This window comes from Bos mutus, chromosome 4 (assembly GCF_027580195.1).
Source record: "Bos mutus isolate GX-2022 chromosome 4, NWIPB_WYAK_1.1, whole genome shotgun sequence".
Lineage (NCBI taxonomy): Eukaryota > Metazoa > Chordata > Mammalia > Artiodactyla > Bovidae > Bos > Bos mutus.
The window spans coordinates 71,089,625-71,105,628 of NC_091620.1; the positions used below are offsets into that span (position 1 = coordinate 71,089,625).

Here is a 16,004-nt window from a genome sequence, read left to right on the forward strand (position 1 = left end):
GGCTGCTACCCATGCAAACGAGAAGTGCTAATCCTGTACAGCAGAATTTTAACCAGCAGCCAAGCAGCCTAACCACACAGCTTGTGGACGCGCACATGTACTTCTGAGGAATGGAAGTAGCATTTTCAACATCCCTAATTTACCATTTAGATTAGGGTGCAGGGGTAAATTGCAAATTACTTTTTATGATCTGGAGTGTTTCCAGATCAGAAGGAGTTTGTCTGTGTTAACTAAATTGTTCTGCTGAATGACAAAAATAGATGGTCTGAAAAGATGCTAACAAATTATGTCCCAGAACCAAATTTTATGCAAAGCAGGCCTGATAATCAAAAGAGAAGCAAATGCTCAGTGAAGTCTGAATGAGCACCTCTGTTTTGCATAGATCTACTATGTCAGCAGCATTTAAACCCCCATGAGCTCAGAGGGAAAGTGTTCCACAGTGTGTTAGGAGGCATGGCAATGCAGACCCTTTGAAAACGTGTCATTAGACTGCTCACAATTTCTCAGGAGCCTTTGGAGTGGGGAGAAGCAGGAGCTCACCTTTTCTTCAATAGGGCATTTTTCTTTGAGCCAGTGACTCAGCACTTCATCTTTAAAGGCTCCCGTGTTGCCCACTGTGCTTTGCTGAATTTTGGCGATCGTTGTGGCATCTTTTACAATCTCAATCATTCCTGTGGGAAGATGCACAGATCTGATGTGAACTGGAGCCAAGCACCGGACCCAGAGGAGGAATGGCTGTGTCTTTGTTCAGTGGAGGGTAGAGAGCTTTCTCAACCAGAAGGTTATTTTCCAGGTTCGTGCTGGTGGTTTCCTTATGAGGAAGAGAAAGAAAAGGAGGCGGATAGGGAAGTTGTGTGGGACCTGCTTTCAGTATCCATGAATGAAAAGAGGAAAGGGCTGGTTTTTGATAAGCAAAACCATTAATATGCCAAGCACATCTTTCTTCACTTGGCAACCTGTTCCTTTTTCTTTTTAAAATTCCAGAGTCAAATGGGAAGGCTGTTCTCTACTTCTCAAATTGGAAACTGAAATAAAAATTTGTTTAATTGAAATTAAAATGTGAAATGTCTACAAAAGCACCTAAGAGGAAAGTACGTAATAGCTTTGATAATGTGGAGTCAGGCTTGTAAAACAAGTGGCAGATCTTTCCATCTACTTTTGAAGGTTTTTTGTGAGAGAGTTTACTGTGCAATGAAAAGAGTGAAAGTTTAGAGGAGGGAACAAGTTCTTGTTAAAATCATTTCCATATGTAGTCACAAGGAATTCAATCATGCATTCATGTATTTTCAACACGTCCATACTAAACTGAGAGTCACATTCACTAGCCTTGGAACATCTTCTTCCTTTTACATGGATTATGATTGTAATTTTTTACTTATTAAAAGCCTACACTGAAGGGATGACGGTCTTTAAAAATTCTGGGGGGACCATGTGGTATGCAGAATCTTAGTTTCCCAACCAGAGATTGAACTCATGCCCCCTGAAATGGGAGTCTTAACCACTGAACCACCAGGGATGTCCCCTGGGATGATGGCCTTTCAAATGAGCTGAGCAGTCTATTCATCTCCCGAGGTCCCCACATACCTATTTTGTCACCAGTTGAAATGCAACCATATGGCAGGAGGCACAGATCCAAAGATTCAGTCTCCCAAATGGACTCCATGATTCGTAGAATCTGGGCATCAAAACACAAAAACGTTTCTCTTACAAATATGTATTTCTCTTCTCCATTAAAAATGACAACAATCTTTTCTGGTAACACAAAATGTTGAAGTGAATGTAAAATATATAAGCAATGAATTTACTTTTATTTGTCAACCTGGTACTCTAATGTTTCCTTTCCTTGGGAGCCTCAGTTTTGGCTCCAGAGTGGTACTTTGGAGAAGAGGAAGGTTGGATTTCTTTGGGGGTAGGTTTTAGCCATGATTCATCTATTATTCTTAGTTATGTATATTTTGCCATAATAAATATAAGTTCCATTCTAACATCTTTACACATTTTTATCCATAAGGCACTCTTGGGCTCCAACCAGGGCAACAGTGACAATGACAATAATGATATCTGACATTCACTGAGACTGTTTTATGTTGATCCTTTGCATTAACCCTCTAGTGTGGGTATGATTATTATTCCCATTCTTTTCCAGATTCTTTTCCATTTTAGTTATTACAAGATACTGAGTAGAGTTCCCTGTGCTATACAGTACGTCCTTGTTTCTCTATTTTATATGTAGTAGTGTGTGTATCTGTTAATTCCACACTCCTACCTTGTCCCCCTCCCCCTTTCCCCTTTGGTAACCATAGTTTTGCTTTCTATATCTGTGAGTCTGTTTTATAAGTAAGTTCATTTGTACCATGCTTTTGATTCCATGGCTTGCCTATTTTAAATAAACTACATGACATATTAGAAATTATGTTACTTCTACAGTATTGAACAACTAGGGTACGGTAAATATTACTTACAAATCTGCAAAGCTAAAATGTATGTTCAAAAATATGAAAATGATCAACATTGATACCTTTGTCATCCACCTTCTGTTCTAAAAATCTGTTCACTCTTGTTATGTAAACTGCATGAATTCTCCAATCATTTCCCTGTTCATCTTCTCCCTCCATCCTGTCAGATCATTCACTTGAATTTGTGTATGTGGATATATACCAAAGCTGATGTATGTAAGGAGAACATCTGTGAGTGTATGTTGTTCGTTGTTCAGTCGCGAAGTCGTGTCCAACTCTTTGTAACCCCATGGACTGCAGCTAGTCTTTCTGTTCTTTACTGTCTCCTGGAGTTTGCTCGAATTCATGTTCATTGAGTGTGTAATGAATGAGTGTGAAAAAATCAATGAATGTCAATGAATGTGAATAAAGTGGATGCTTGGGGGTCAATGTATTTCTATTCCATGTTACCACACTAGGAATGGGGTGTATAGAAAAGCAGTCAGGTGCAGGATGTGTTTCAGCTTATTTGGGAATGCTGCATATGCATCTCTTCAGGAGTGGACAGAACCATGAGGCTCACTAGATTCGTATCTAATGGTCTGTGGCCATACTCCCCCCGTGAAAACTCTATTATGGTATCTTTGATCACTGTTCATTATACAAAATAGGAGAATGGAACAGGGTCAGTAGAAGGTATTTTTTTTTAAACAACTAGTACAGACTTCTTGTTTTGAACAACTGAAAAAAAAATCCTTAACAGCAGTATACCTGTAGAATAAGCATGTCTTGGCGTAGATCATCACCGTGTTTAAAGATAATTCCAATTGTTTCATTTGATAGAGCTGTAGGGTCAGCACATTTAAACTCAAGCCACAGAGGTTTTTTCTTAGAGGCCATCACTTTACATTTTTCAATCTGTAAGAAAACAGCCACGTGTTTCCTACACACAATTGAAAACACATTGTGGAGACATACATCTTCCTGCAAAGAATCACTATAAACACCTAGGAAAAAGTTTTCAGTTGAAGGATTTTAGTGATTTGGGTAAAAATGTGCATGGCATTTTCACCAAATCCAAAAATGCTAGTGAAAGCAATTCACAACGCTTAAACCAGTGGTTCTCAAAGTGTGTTCCCAGGAAACCCAAGCATCTGTGGAGTGCCTAAGAGACATGGCATATCCTATCTTCTGATATTCCACTCTCACAGGACTCTTGTACTTTTATGTTCCCTCTAACACAGGGCAATTTTGCCGTTATTTGCTTATATATTTGGCCTCATTCTAAGAATTAATTTGAAAAAAGAGTTCTGTTGCTACCGTAGTGTCTAAACATGGTTGTTGCAAAATTAGATGCAATCTAATTCTAGGCCAAATCTAACAAGATGAAATTTAACAGCAATAAATGGAACTCTTGCATTCAGATATTATACAATGCCTTTCCCCTCCAAAAAGCCTACATAACATCAAAATGAATTCAAGGTGGGAGAAAGGTGATTTAGCAGCCACTCTTTCCAAATAGAAAGTCTTAGGAGTTTTAGCCAACAGTGAATTCATTATGGATCAAAAATGTGATCTTAAAAAAAACCAAATGATATGAAGCTGTATTACTATATCATTATTCCTACCAAGTTCTAGGGCTTCCCCAGTGGCTCAGCAGTAAAGAATTCACCTGCAATGCAAGAGATGCAGATTTGATCCCTGGGTGGGGAAGATCCCTTGGAGGAGGGCATGGCAACCCACTCCCCTATTCTTGCCAGGAAAAGCCCATGGACAGAGGAGCCTGGCAAAGACTCAGATAGGACTGAAGTGACTGAGCATGAACCCATTTCTAACTTCAAAAGGACAGTAGGTAGTGTATGCTTTTGCTAAAGAGCCAGCTTACTGCTAATTGTTATAAAGTTAAACATGGATTAAAGACTTAAATATGAGAATTAAAACTTTAGGGAAAAAACTTGGCATACTGAATTAGGAGATGTTTCTCCACTTTGGCACTACTAAAATTTTGGACTGGATAATTTTTTGTTTGTGGCGGGTAGGGGGAGGCTGTCCGGTGTATTGTAGGATATTTAGCAGCATCTCTGGTCTCTGCCCACTGGATGCTGGTAGCATGGTCCCAGTTGGAACAATCAAAAATGTCTCCAGACATTACCAAACATCCTTTGGTGGAGGAGGTGGGGGTTCACCCCTGGTTGAAAATCACTGGATGAAGCAAATATTTCTTAGGACACAAAATGTGTGAACCATAAAAGAAAAAATGATAAATTGAACTTAATCAGAATTAAAATCTTCTACTCTTGGAAATACATTAATAAGAAAATGAAAAAGTAATCCATAGACTGGGAGAAAATATTTGTAAACTACATACCTGATAAAGGATTTATATCCAGAATATATAAATAACTCATAAATAAGAATAAAACAGTAGCCCAAATTAAAAATTATTGGAAGATATGAAAAGAAGCTTCTCAAAAAAAATGAATAAATACATGATAAGATGCTTAACATCATTAGGGAATGATGAAACTAAATAAAACTAAAAATAACAGTGAAGTACTACTTCATACCCATTTGAATGGCTAAAATTAAAAAGATTGATTATAACAAAAAGTACATATTGTATGATTCCACTTTGTGACATTCTAGAAGAGGCAAAATTTTATGATGGAAAACAGATCTGTTATCCAGGATGGAGTACGGAAGGAGGACAGGACTAATCACAGAGGGATACGAAAGAATTTTTTCTACAAATTTCTATGAAAATATTCTCTGTCTTGATTTTGTGATGGTTCAGTTTGGCTCAGTTGCTCAGTCATGTCTGACTCTTTGCGACCCCATGGACTGCAGCATTCCAGGCTTCACTGTCCTTCACCAATATCCAGAGCTTGCTCAAACTCATGTCCATTGAGTTGGTGATACCATCCAACCATCTCATCCTCTGTCATCCCCTTCTCCTCCTGCCTTCAATATTTCCCAGCATGAGGGTCTTTTCTAACCAGTCAGCCCTTCACATCAGGTGGCCAAAATAATTGGAAGTGGTGGTGATGGTTATGTGGTTGTGTACATTTGGCAAAGCTCACTGAACTGTAAACTTGCAATGGATACATTTTATTGTATACAAATGGTTCCTCAAGAAAGCTGACTTAAAATGGATGGGAGATTGCCCAGTGCTGAGGTTCCTAGTATCTAGCAGTTGAGGAACGGCTTGACAGAAGCCCATCCAGGGACTTTCCAGCTTCCCTGTCTCTCTGTAAATGTCAGCTTTTATCCACTAAGGCCTGGTGAAGCAGGCAGAGACATTGTCAAGACATATCAAGATGATACCTACCACCAGTGTGCCTGCCTTCAGTCCAGGGTCATATGGAACTCTAAAGCTTTGGGGGAGATTCAAATTCTGCAGGATTTCAAGCTTTTGCTTTAGTTGGAAAATAACTGTAATTGTAAAAACACACAAGAGTTATATGAGTGCAAGAAATTACCAATATCACCTACAACATTTCCTGAAGTCACACATATTCACAACATTCTATACATTTGGTAAGGTGAAGAATAGGAGAAAAGGGAGTAGGTTTCTGTCCTTGAGGAACTAACCTTTCAGGGTGACAGGATTACTGAGAGCAAAAAACTATGCACACACGTTACAACAGGGGACAGAAATATCTGAATATATATGGCATACCCAGACAGGTATAGAAGGATGCTTTATGGATAATGCTAGGGAATTACTGTAGTTTTCTTTCCAACATATGAAACTTTAAACTGCCATCTGATTTAGAAAACATATCTGAAGACCATATTAAATGGAATTTGGTTAGGGTTTGGTAAATTCTTTTCAAAAGAGGAAGTTAGGTTGTATGGAAATAATATGACAACCTCAAAATTCTAAAGGCAAATATATAAATGGAAAATTACTGCCTGGGTAACAGACTAGAGGTTAGTATAAATTTTCCCCTTTCTTTCTTACAACAACAAAAAAGTGAAGATTATTATCACCATTATTTTTAGGAGAGAGCATTTGGTATATTGGAAAAGAATCAAAGGGAAAAATGGAAAATCAAACTATTCAAAAGCTTAAAATTGGTTGAGTATGTTAGTGAGGGTCCATTATGAGCTATAATGCTGAATCTAGGTATACAAGCATGATAAGAGATAATTCCTAGCTCAAGCTTCATACAGCTCAATAGACCAGAAAAATGTGTAAATAGCTTTAATTTAATGTAGTATCAACCAAAACCAACGCGAATATAGATAGAGTGATTCATTTAGAACTTCTTAGAGATAAGACAACACTGGAACATAAAGGGGGTGATATATATATTTTATAAGAAGCACATATATAAATAAATATATATACATCTTGCAACCTATGATGTATACATATACATATATATTAAAAAATTGAAAGAATTCTCAATAATTCTTTACTTTGAAAGAGTGAAGATTTGAAAATTATATGAATGTTTTGAAAGATGGGACAGAAAGGGTAAATATTTGGAAATAACTAATCTTTGTGTGTGTGTAGGTGCACAGTTGCTCTTTAAAAATGCATCTTACATCTGCATAATGCAGTTTTAATTTTTCAAAGAGTTTAACATCTATTATCATACATTCATCATTAGAATATAAATGTAATTTCAAAACTTATTAACTTGTAAAGGGAGAACTTGATATTTGCTTACTGAAGAAAGACAGAAAACTTAAAAATGTATTCTTGGCTACCCTGAGGAAGGTGTGACTTGCCTTCCAGAAGAAGAAGGATCCCAGGGATGATATTTGGAGACAAATGCATTTGGAAAGAGCACCAAGAAAATCGAGCCACCCGTACCTTGGGAGCTGACGTCATACTTTTCGGCAGAGAGTGATTTAATATCAATGGTGACTTTTTGTAACATGTCGATTACTTGGACTTGTTGAGTGAAGTCCCGTAGCATGGCCGTGCCACAGCCCCTCAGGTAGGCCTCCAGGATCACTGCAAACCTCTGCTGATAGTGTCTCGACTGGGCAATCTCACTTCTCAAGAACCAAAACAAGAAGTGACCAATTCTTTTGTTCTGAGGGTAGAAACAAGAAGGTTAAAATTATTATGACTAATGCTCCAGATCTATCAGTCAATTCTCGATAACCTTTTAAATGTCATGCTCTTATCAAAATGGAAGTACTTACTCTTAAACCACGCTTCAGCAGAAATCTGGCAAGGGCACTGTCATGGTATGGTTCAAATTTCACAGCCTAAGGAAAGAACACATTGGCATTTGTAGGACTGCATTCTCCATTGGTTAATCAGGAAACAGGAAATGGAGAAAAAGTGGTCTCTGCCTTAGTGGGTTTGTGTGGATAGGAGGATGAGAATCTGATCAATCATTTAAGTTCAGCCCTTTCTCTTCAAGGACACTTTGGGCCAGAGTGAACCACTTGCTTAAGGACCAGGATTAGAAGCCAGAACCCTTGACTCACAATAATGTGCTTTCAATAACTTTAAAAATGAAGAGGTGAGGGCTTTTGTTCCCATGAAGGGCTTACCTGATTTTTATTGGAAGGATAGAAGAGAAAGATGGAGACAAATCTATAAAAGTGGAAGGAAAGAAAGGTTGTTGGGAAGAAAATAGACAGTGGGGATATTGTACACTTGGGAAGAAAAATATCTGTTAGATATAAAGATCCTAAAAATTGTGTAGCTCCTCTTCTGCTCAAGATACGTGCTTGGCATCTCACTAGCAAGTCAGTGAACTGCCTCTCAGGTTCTTACTGCAACAGACTAATCATCACTCCCTTCTCTGATTCAGAGTATACAGGGCTTTTTTTTTGCCTGAAAATCTCTTCTTTTATCTGCTTTCTCAGGTTTAGCAGTGTTTAGTAGTTTTCGCATCACTTGGCTAATATGGAGATATTTACATAGGTGGCAGCCCTATGGCTGAAAAAAGAAAAGAACAAATTAAAAGTAAAAAAAAAAAAAAAAATAGGGCCCAGGTAGGTGGCTGCCCCAGACTCTGCCACACACCCCCCCCCTCCCCCAACCTCAACTGCTTCCCCAGGGCAGCCTGGGCAATTTAAAAATAAAATGTAGGGGCTTCCCTGATGGTCTAATGGTTAAGACTCTGTGCTTCCAATTCAGAGGTCACGGGTTCATCCTTAATGGGGGAACTAAGATCCTACATGCTACTTGGCCAAAAAAAAAAAAAAAAAAAAAAACCTGAAAAATAATTAAATTCTAATGGGTGCATGGATATTTATTACATCATTTTCTGTACTTTTCTGTATGTATGCAATAGATCATAATTTTAAATGCAGTAAGATTAACAAATACTGTTTGATTATTAGAGGTGCATATATAAAGTTACAGGATAGATGGGATTTATAAGCATAAAGAGAAGTTTAAAATTAAATATCTCAGGAGTATTTCCTTTATAAGTAGACATGGTCTATCCTTTTCCCTAAGAAACAGGAGAAATTTCCATTCACTTTATGTTTTAGGGCCTGGGAAATTTTGGGTATGATTTCTAATCCTTACTTTGGTTTTCCAGTTTGGAAATGATCAATATTGACTTGATAATATTTCAATTATCCCCATGCTTTCAAAGATGACGTATGCTCAAATTGGTGCCACTGTAACTGTAGTTAAGATCTTAATTCTGAGAATGTGGTTATTTAGCCACCAGTAGTCACTTCAGAAATGTTACCAAGTTTTTAACCCAAATGTGAGTCTTTTTGACCTTCTTCATGTTTCACTTCTGTAAAGATGATGCAGGTCTCAACCAGGAGACCATTTTAATCAGGAATGAATGAGTCATTTGGCCATATCTGCAAATGACTACTCTTCTTCAAATTTAGGACCACAAACTCAATGTTAATATCACTGACCTCTTTTATTTACACGTTTCTAAGAAGAATACTATTCATTTTCCAAGGCTGCAAAGTTCACTTGTGAAAATGACGATGTAAAATAATTCATGATGGCCTTGGGATTTGAAACAGATCCCTTGCAAATTTGCCTCATGTTCTTTTTGTTATGGACAGCTAGAAAATTGAGGATACTTTGATTTTTATTAAATTTTCATTAGTGTTTAGGCTAGCCTCTGAACTCATGGGCAGAGAAAAACTTTGGTTATATTTGATTAGATAAAGATAAAGGCCAACTATGTTTCAAGTATCTGAGTAATGGGAAGGTGAAGATTCAAAGTTTAGACTATCCAAAATTTGCATCAGAAAACTCCAGAAACTGCCTATAAATATAGAAAATGATTAGACAATTTGGTGTCCAACAGTTAGCCTGAAAAACATCACCTACTCAGAATTGTCCTTAGCTTCTTCAATGTAAATTAAGTGTCCTCAGGACCCCTGACTATTTTCTCATAACATTCTATAGCTTTTCCTCAAAGCGTTTGTCACAATATGTTATTCAGTATCTGCCTGTATGTATACTTATTTGATGTCTTTCTCCATGAACTACAGGCTACTCTAGGGCAAAGTCCAGCTGTGTTTTGATCACTTCTCTATATCCAGCAACAAGAAAAGGGGAAACACTCAGTCTGAGTTGTTGAATTAATGAATGAACACATCTGTTCTGTAAAATAGAATTCTCTTCCAATTCCTGTCTTCCCTCCTCCTTGTCAAGCAGCACAATATACTATGAGAATGACTATAGTGAGCAAGAGAACCGGTCCTCCTTTATCTAACTTCCTAAGGAAACCTTTAACAAACGATTTAGTCTCTCTGGACACAGGGAAAGGCATATGAAGAAGAGTGGAAACAGAGTACCAGACCTGTCTAAAGAGAGGGGCTTTCAAGGTCCCATCCAGAATTGAGATGTTACTCTATGAATTGTGACAAACATGATCAGAGAGTATGACCTTTTCTCTCTAGGACATACTATTGTGCATACATGCAGATATTGGGAGGCAATAAAAAGAGCAGACCTGTCATCGGACCTCTGGGTTTGAGTTTGTCTTTCAAAATATGTGACCTTGGGCACATTACTTAACCTCTCAGTGCCTCAGTTTCCTTATATATATAAAATGCAAATGTTAACTGGACTGCTATCAACATTGTTGGGAGAGTTAAATGTGATAATACATGAAAAGTGCATAGATCACTTGGAGCCTTGGCATAAGGGAGCATTCAATAAGTCAAGTCTATCATTAACAGAGTAAACTCTCATTCCCACTGGGCCAGTTCTCCTAAAAAAGTGAAATTATTCATGTCATCAAAATGCTGGTCAGAAAGCCCTCAAAGACAGAAAAAAAGTAAAAGGGAACATTTACTACTCTTTGAGTAGTAAAAAAGTAGATTTACTTTGACTGATCATTGACTCTCTTTGGACAATGTGCACTGGAAGATGGCTTAATATGGCGCCTGTCAGCACATCCAGATAAATTCCTTGAGATGAGTGCCTCCCCTACCTGGACCAATTGGAGCAGGTAATGCAGAACGTCATCGTCTTCCAAGCTCTCCAGTTTCTGAACTGCAATGGCTCTTACGTTTTCATCCGAAAAGTTGCAGTCTAGGAGTTGCATTGTTAATCCAACATCCAAAGCACTTTGATCCCAGACCTCCCTTCTGGCTAACAATTGATATGTTTTGGCCACAATTTCTTGCTGTCCCCATTTCACTGAGCTAAAGAGCTTAGGGTATGCTTTGGGATCCTTAAGGCTTTCATATCTGAAATGCCAAAGCAATTCTTTGTCTTCCGCAGTAAGAGGGTTAAGTGGATCAGTAGCTATGATTGCCTCCAGTTGCTTCCGAAGTTGGTTGGGCATTTCTGCTCGTACGCGGTCCCCTTCCGGGTCAGGGGTGGGCTGATGCTTAGGCAAGGCTATGGGGTGACAGTAGTTGTCCAGGAGAATGGAGATGGACATTGAGTTTTCCTTGTCGGGATTGGTGGCAGATGTGAGCTTGTCTGCATTGAAGCTCCCTTGGTCTTCCCCCTTCCCAGATAACTGCCACATGTGGAGCACGTACTCGCCGTGGCGCAGGAGGAATCGGTGGTCAATGAGCAGCAAGTTCACGTAGTAGAGAAGCTGAGCTTTGCCTCTGGACTCGGGACTGGGAGTCTCTGCAGAGGCCTTACCAGACAGAGCTGGTGCTTTGCCACAGTAGATCTGGAGGTTGAGCAGAGCCCCTTTGGGTAAGTCTTTGATCTTGATACTGAACTCAAGCCACACATTCCAGAGCACCTCCTCCGTGAAGGGTTTTGGGCTGGTTCTTCTTTGGCAAAGGACTTGCTGCCCATACTGGATGTTTGCCTCCACAAAAACCGTGAGATCTGCATTCCGGGGCAGGACGGGGATATCGATGCCCCTGATCTTGACTCTGAACTTGCGGTCACAGTCCCACAGGGACACAGTGAACACGCTCTCATGGTCCTTCCCATGGATGGTTAGCTGCTCATGGTAGCCAGTGACTCCGGTGCAGTCATCCACCAGCGGCCACTCTTCCTTCCTCACCTCATCCAGGGCTGGGTCCGGCGGAGTGTCAAGCACCAGGTGAATCTCTTCACCATTCTTAAGGCACTGCCGCACCCACTGAAAGTTTTTGATGGGCGTCTCGCCCACCAGGTACTCATCGCGGCCACAGACACGCAGCACAAAGTCCTGTTCGTTCTGGCTCTCGGGGATATCCATCAGGGACTTCTTCTTGGCCATTTTGGTAAAGAAGCTCTGGAGGATGGTGCCAGGGGTATCATCAGCCGAGACCTTGATGGTCTGGCTGGTGGTGCTGCGGTGAATAATGATGAAGATACAGTTGTTGGTGATCTTCTTTAGCAGGTACTCAGGGAGGGGCTTAGACGTCACCCAGGGGTGCATGGCATAGAGCTTGGGGTCGCGGCCAGCCACCTCGGCCATACGCGGGGTGACCAGGCGGCGGCGTGTGAACTCCAACTCGTCGTCGTGCACATTGCTGACATCTGTGACATCGTAGCCGATGAGGGCAGTGAGCTGGCGCTGGAAGGCCAGCGTCTCCTCTGAGGGCAAGTGCCGCTGTACCAGGTGGATCTGCCCGGGGCTCCGGTGCAGCACCTTCCAGTAGTGCAGGCAGTCCAGGGTCTGCACCACCTGGTACTTGTCATAGATCTCATACCACTGCCCCTTCTTCTGGTAGAGCAGGAGGAAGTGGTCCGGGCCCAGCCTGTGGTAGAAGTCGGCGGCCACGCTGGTCTCCAGCACGCGCAGCCACACTTGGGCCTTCATCTGCTCCACGTTGCCGTGGCCGGCCACATGCAGCAGCGCCGTTTCGGGGGTCTTGGTGTTGCGTTGGCTGGTGGGCAGCACGAACTCAATGGGGATGAGCTCCATGGAGGACATGCTGGCCGCCGTGCTGCGTGGCTTCATCCTCCGGCGCCTGCGGCAGTTGTCCTCTCTCAGCACCACAGGCTGTTCATGGTTCTCCAGCTCCATGCCCTATGTGACCTGGGAGCAGAGAGAAGAACAGAGGGCTCTTCAGAGGGAAGGTGCTTGCCTTTTATGGTGGCCCGTGAGCTGGCAAGGAGAAGGTGTAGACGAATGACAGGGATGTATGCAGGAGGATACAGGAGGTTTGGAATAGGGGCCCAGGAATCCTGGCCCCACCACTTAGAAACTGGGGGAGGAGCTGCTTAAATAATCTCTGGGCCTGTTTCCTATCCATCAAATGGTGTTAGCAATACTTCAGAGGGTAGACAGGAGCATTAAATAAGGTTGAATGTGGGCCATGGGTAGATGGGGACTCATTGATTATTCTCTCTACTTCTGTTATGTTTGAAATTTTAATTTAAAAAGAGAGATCAAGCACTGATCTAGCATGCTGTCTGATGAACTAATGGCTCTAAGTGGTAATTGTTTTAAGCATATTGAAATGCATGGATGAGTCAAATAATCCAGTTAGAGCATCAAGTCCTGGTTTACAAGGTGCCATGTAAGATGCTGAAACAACTCCCTTTGAAAGCAGGCCTTTGGCTTATTCCTCTTTGTTCAGTCTCACATGTCTCCTGGGGGACTCAGACACCTTATCCAAGTTGCCTCATGATCTCTTTTCAAACTGTCTGGATCAGGTATCTGCGCCCTCATCAACTTCCTGTCTTTTTTTTTTTTTTTTTCTCTTCATTTTTTTCTTTCTAGTGAGGAGAGGTAGTCATTTCATTGATAAAACTCAAAAAGATCAGAATTGGTGAAGCTCCTCTCAAGAACATTTGCAGATATTTATAACTGTGAATCATGAAATATGTAAGCATCTTGGCTGTCATTGCTCGAGTCCCCAGGGCTGTACTCTCCAAATATGAACTTTCAGGTAGTCTGCCTCTGGAGAACCTACAGGTTGGAAGGAAGGACCTGCTTTGGGACCCCTATTGACTATTTAACCTCCTTTTGCTCTAATATTTTCATCTCTATAACTAGAATTCACCAATATATTCTCAATAATTTATCCACTATTTCCACAAATAGTTAATAAGGACCTACTTTCACAAAGCATTTAAGTATAAATGTTACTTATTGTAGTGTGAAACTCTTCAAATAATGATTGAAATGCTTAACATATTAGAATTGAAATACGAATAAGGTATTTTGATTTTACTATTTAGTAGTTCTTATTCTAAATAAGAATCAATTAGTGAAACAAAAATTCATGTTTAAGAAAATATTATTCTTAAAGGACTAATGTTAGTGTAATATATAAGTAATTATTTATTTCCTTAAGAAACAGTGGAGCATTTGATATATACCAAAAAGAAGAGTTTGATTAAAAGGTAAGAAAGGCAAGTTTCATTAGATCCAAACTTCTGTTCAAATCTTGACTTAAATTTACTTTTAAAGTCAACAGTCCCTCTCTCAACATATTATGAAGTTACACTTACTAAATACATGAAACCAACTGTCCCAAAGAACTGTCTCTTGCAGCTCAAGCCCTTCACTATTTGGTCTTTTTCTACTTTATAGAATGACAAAGAAGAGAACTGTAAGCTGTGAATACTGGCACTAACTTGAAACAAAATAGGTCCAAATTTAGGCAACATGCAAATACACAGCAATTACTTCTCCCTTCATGACATCAAACAGACTTACAAGATAAGAGATGCAGAAGAAAACTGGCTGACTAAATACTCACTGCTTTTCATGGTTGAGGCTGTGAAGCTTTCTCCTTTTACGAGAGAGAGACGTTAAAAACACTGTTTAGCAAATCGCGAATTTGTAAGAACTTGAAGGCTGGCTGGCCCTCCCTCTTCCTCCCAAACAAAAACAAAAAAGGACTGATGCACCTGCAAAGCTATTGCCGGAACCTTGTGGATATCCACACACACGGGTTGGACTAACGGGTTGGACTAGATGATGAAACAGTCAGTGGCAGCATCGTCAGAAGAACGACAGCAGTTCCAGATAAAAATATTCTGGCCGAGAAGGAAGTGTCACTATTCCGAGTCAGACCCAACAAAGGGCAAAAAATAGAAGGAAGCAATACCTGATAAAGCAGCAGAGGCGACGATGTTGAAGGATCATTTGTTTAATTTCTAAAAACAAAACAAATTCAAACGTACCCAGTGTGCTTCTAAACTCTTCCGCTTTTCTGGGTCTCCCTTCACATCCAGATGCAGAGGAAGTGTTGCAGTTACCAGGAAGGAAGTTTTAACCAAGTTGATTATACGTGTGATTGCTCATTTTAAAAGTGTAAGAAATGCATTTCCTGTTAAAGCACACAGAACTAAGCATGAAAGTATATGTATTTTTTACTCTATGAACTGTTTTTTTTTTTTTAATTTCAAGAGTGCAAACCAATTATTATAAAATGACATAGATTCAAACCAAATATGCATTCATGAGACACACACACGTGAACTATTTTTCTGGTTAGTTCTCAGTGGAGAGAAAGTCCTCCTAGCTACAGTATTAGAGAGCCAGCCTGGTGGGAAGATTTTAAAGAGCCAAAGGAAACCCATTAGTCCTGCAAAGCCCATTCAATGAATTTTCCCTCAAGGACCCCCTGTTCATACCCTGTATGACCCCTTGTTCATACCCTGTAACTGAGGGATGAAGGAAGAGAAATCTAGTGATCCAGGGGACTGGTTATCAAGCTGAACATTTTCAAAGACAAGGTCTGGAAGTTCATTTCCTTAGGTCGGTGAGACAGTTTTCTATTTTTCAAAACATTTATGCTCCAAAATATCATTGGCTCAGACTGAAAGTACAGTGTGTATGTGTGCATGTATATGTGTGCATGTGTGTGTGTGTGTGTGTTGGGGGTGGAGACTTCTTGAAAGCAGTGATTGATTGCAGACAAAATAGGTTTCTTGGTGTCAGTGGATTGGGAGCTGAGTACTGCCCCACCAGTGAGAGGGTCTCTGGGAGGTGGTTCCTGATTCCCAGGGGAGTGAAGAATCCCTAGAAAAGCCATGCTCAGTCACTTTTATAGCAGCTCTGTATATTCCAGTAACCTCGTGTCCTTCTAGATCCTGGAACAGTGGCCCTTCTTCTCCATTCTAGGGTTTCCTGTACCTGAGTTCATCCTTCAACCTAGGCTCTCATGGACTCCACTGAGGTCCAGGGACAACAGGTAAACATAGCCTTGGCCTCACAGGTTCCTTGGAGATGGATAATTAAGTTTCTC

General features: G+C 40.3%; 1 protein-coding gene across 6 annotated transcripts in view; it reads right to left on the reverse strand.

Moving 5' to 3' along the window:
• The window catches only part of PIK3CG (phosphatidylinositol-4,5-bisphosphate 3-kinase catalytic subunit gamma), a 41,769-nt gene extending 26,764 nt beyond the window's left edge, over nucleotides 1–15,005 (reverse strand). For 2 of the 6 annotated variants that reach the window (XM_070369627.1, XM_005901435.3), the window contains exons 1-8: nucleotides 14,862–14,990; nucleotides 10,832–12,838; nucleotides 7,599–7,664; nucleotides 7,261–7,486; nucleotides 5,764–5,867; nucleotides 3,207–3,353; nucleotides 1,585–1,675; nucleotides 541–671 (exon numbers count right to left, since the gene is read on the reverse strand). In XM_070369627.1, the coding sequence (XP_070225728.1) occupies nucleotides 541–671; nucleotides 1,585–1,675; nucleotides 3,207–3,353; nucleotides 5,764–5,867; nucleotides 7,261–7,486; nucleotides 7,599–7,664; nucleotides 10,832–12,826 (2,760 nt within the window). In that variant the 5' untranslated portion in view covers nucleotides 12,827–12,838; nucleotides 14,862–14,990. The other 4 variants (XM_070369624.1, XM_070369625.1, XM_070369626.1 and 1 more) reach the window with 4 other exon arrangements.
• Between the last annotated feature and the right edge of the window lie 999 nt (nucleotides 15,006–16,004).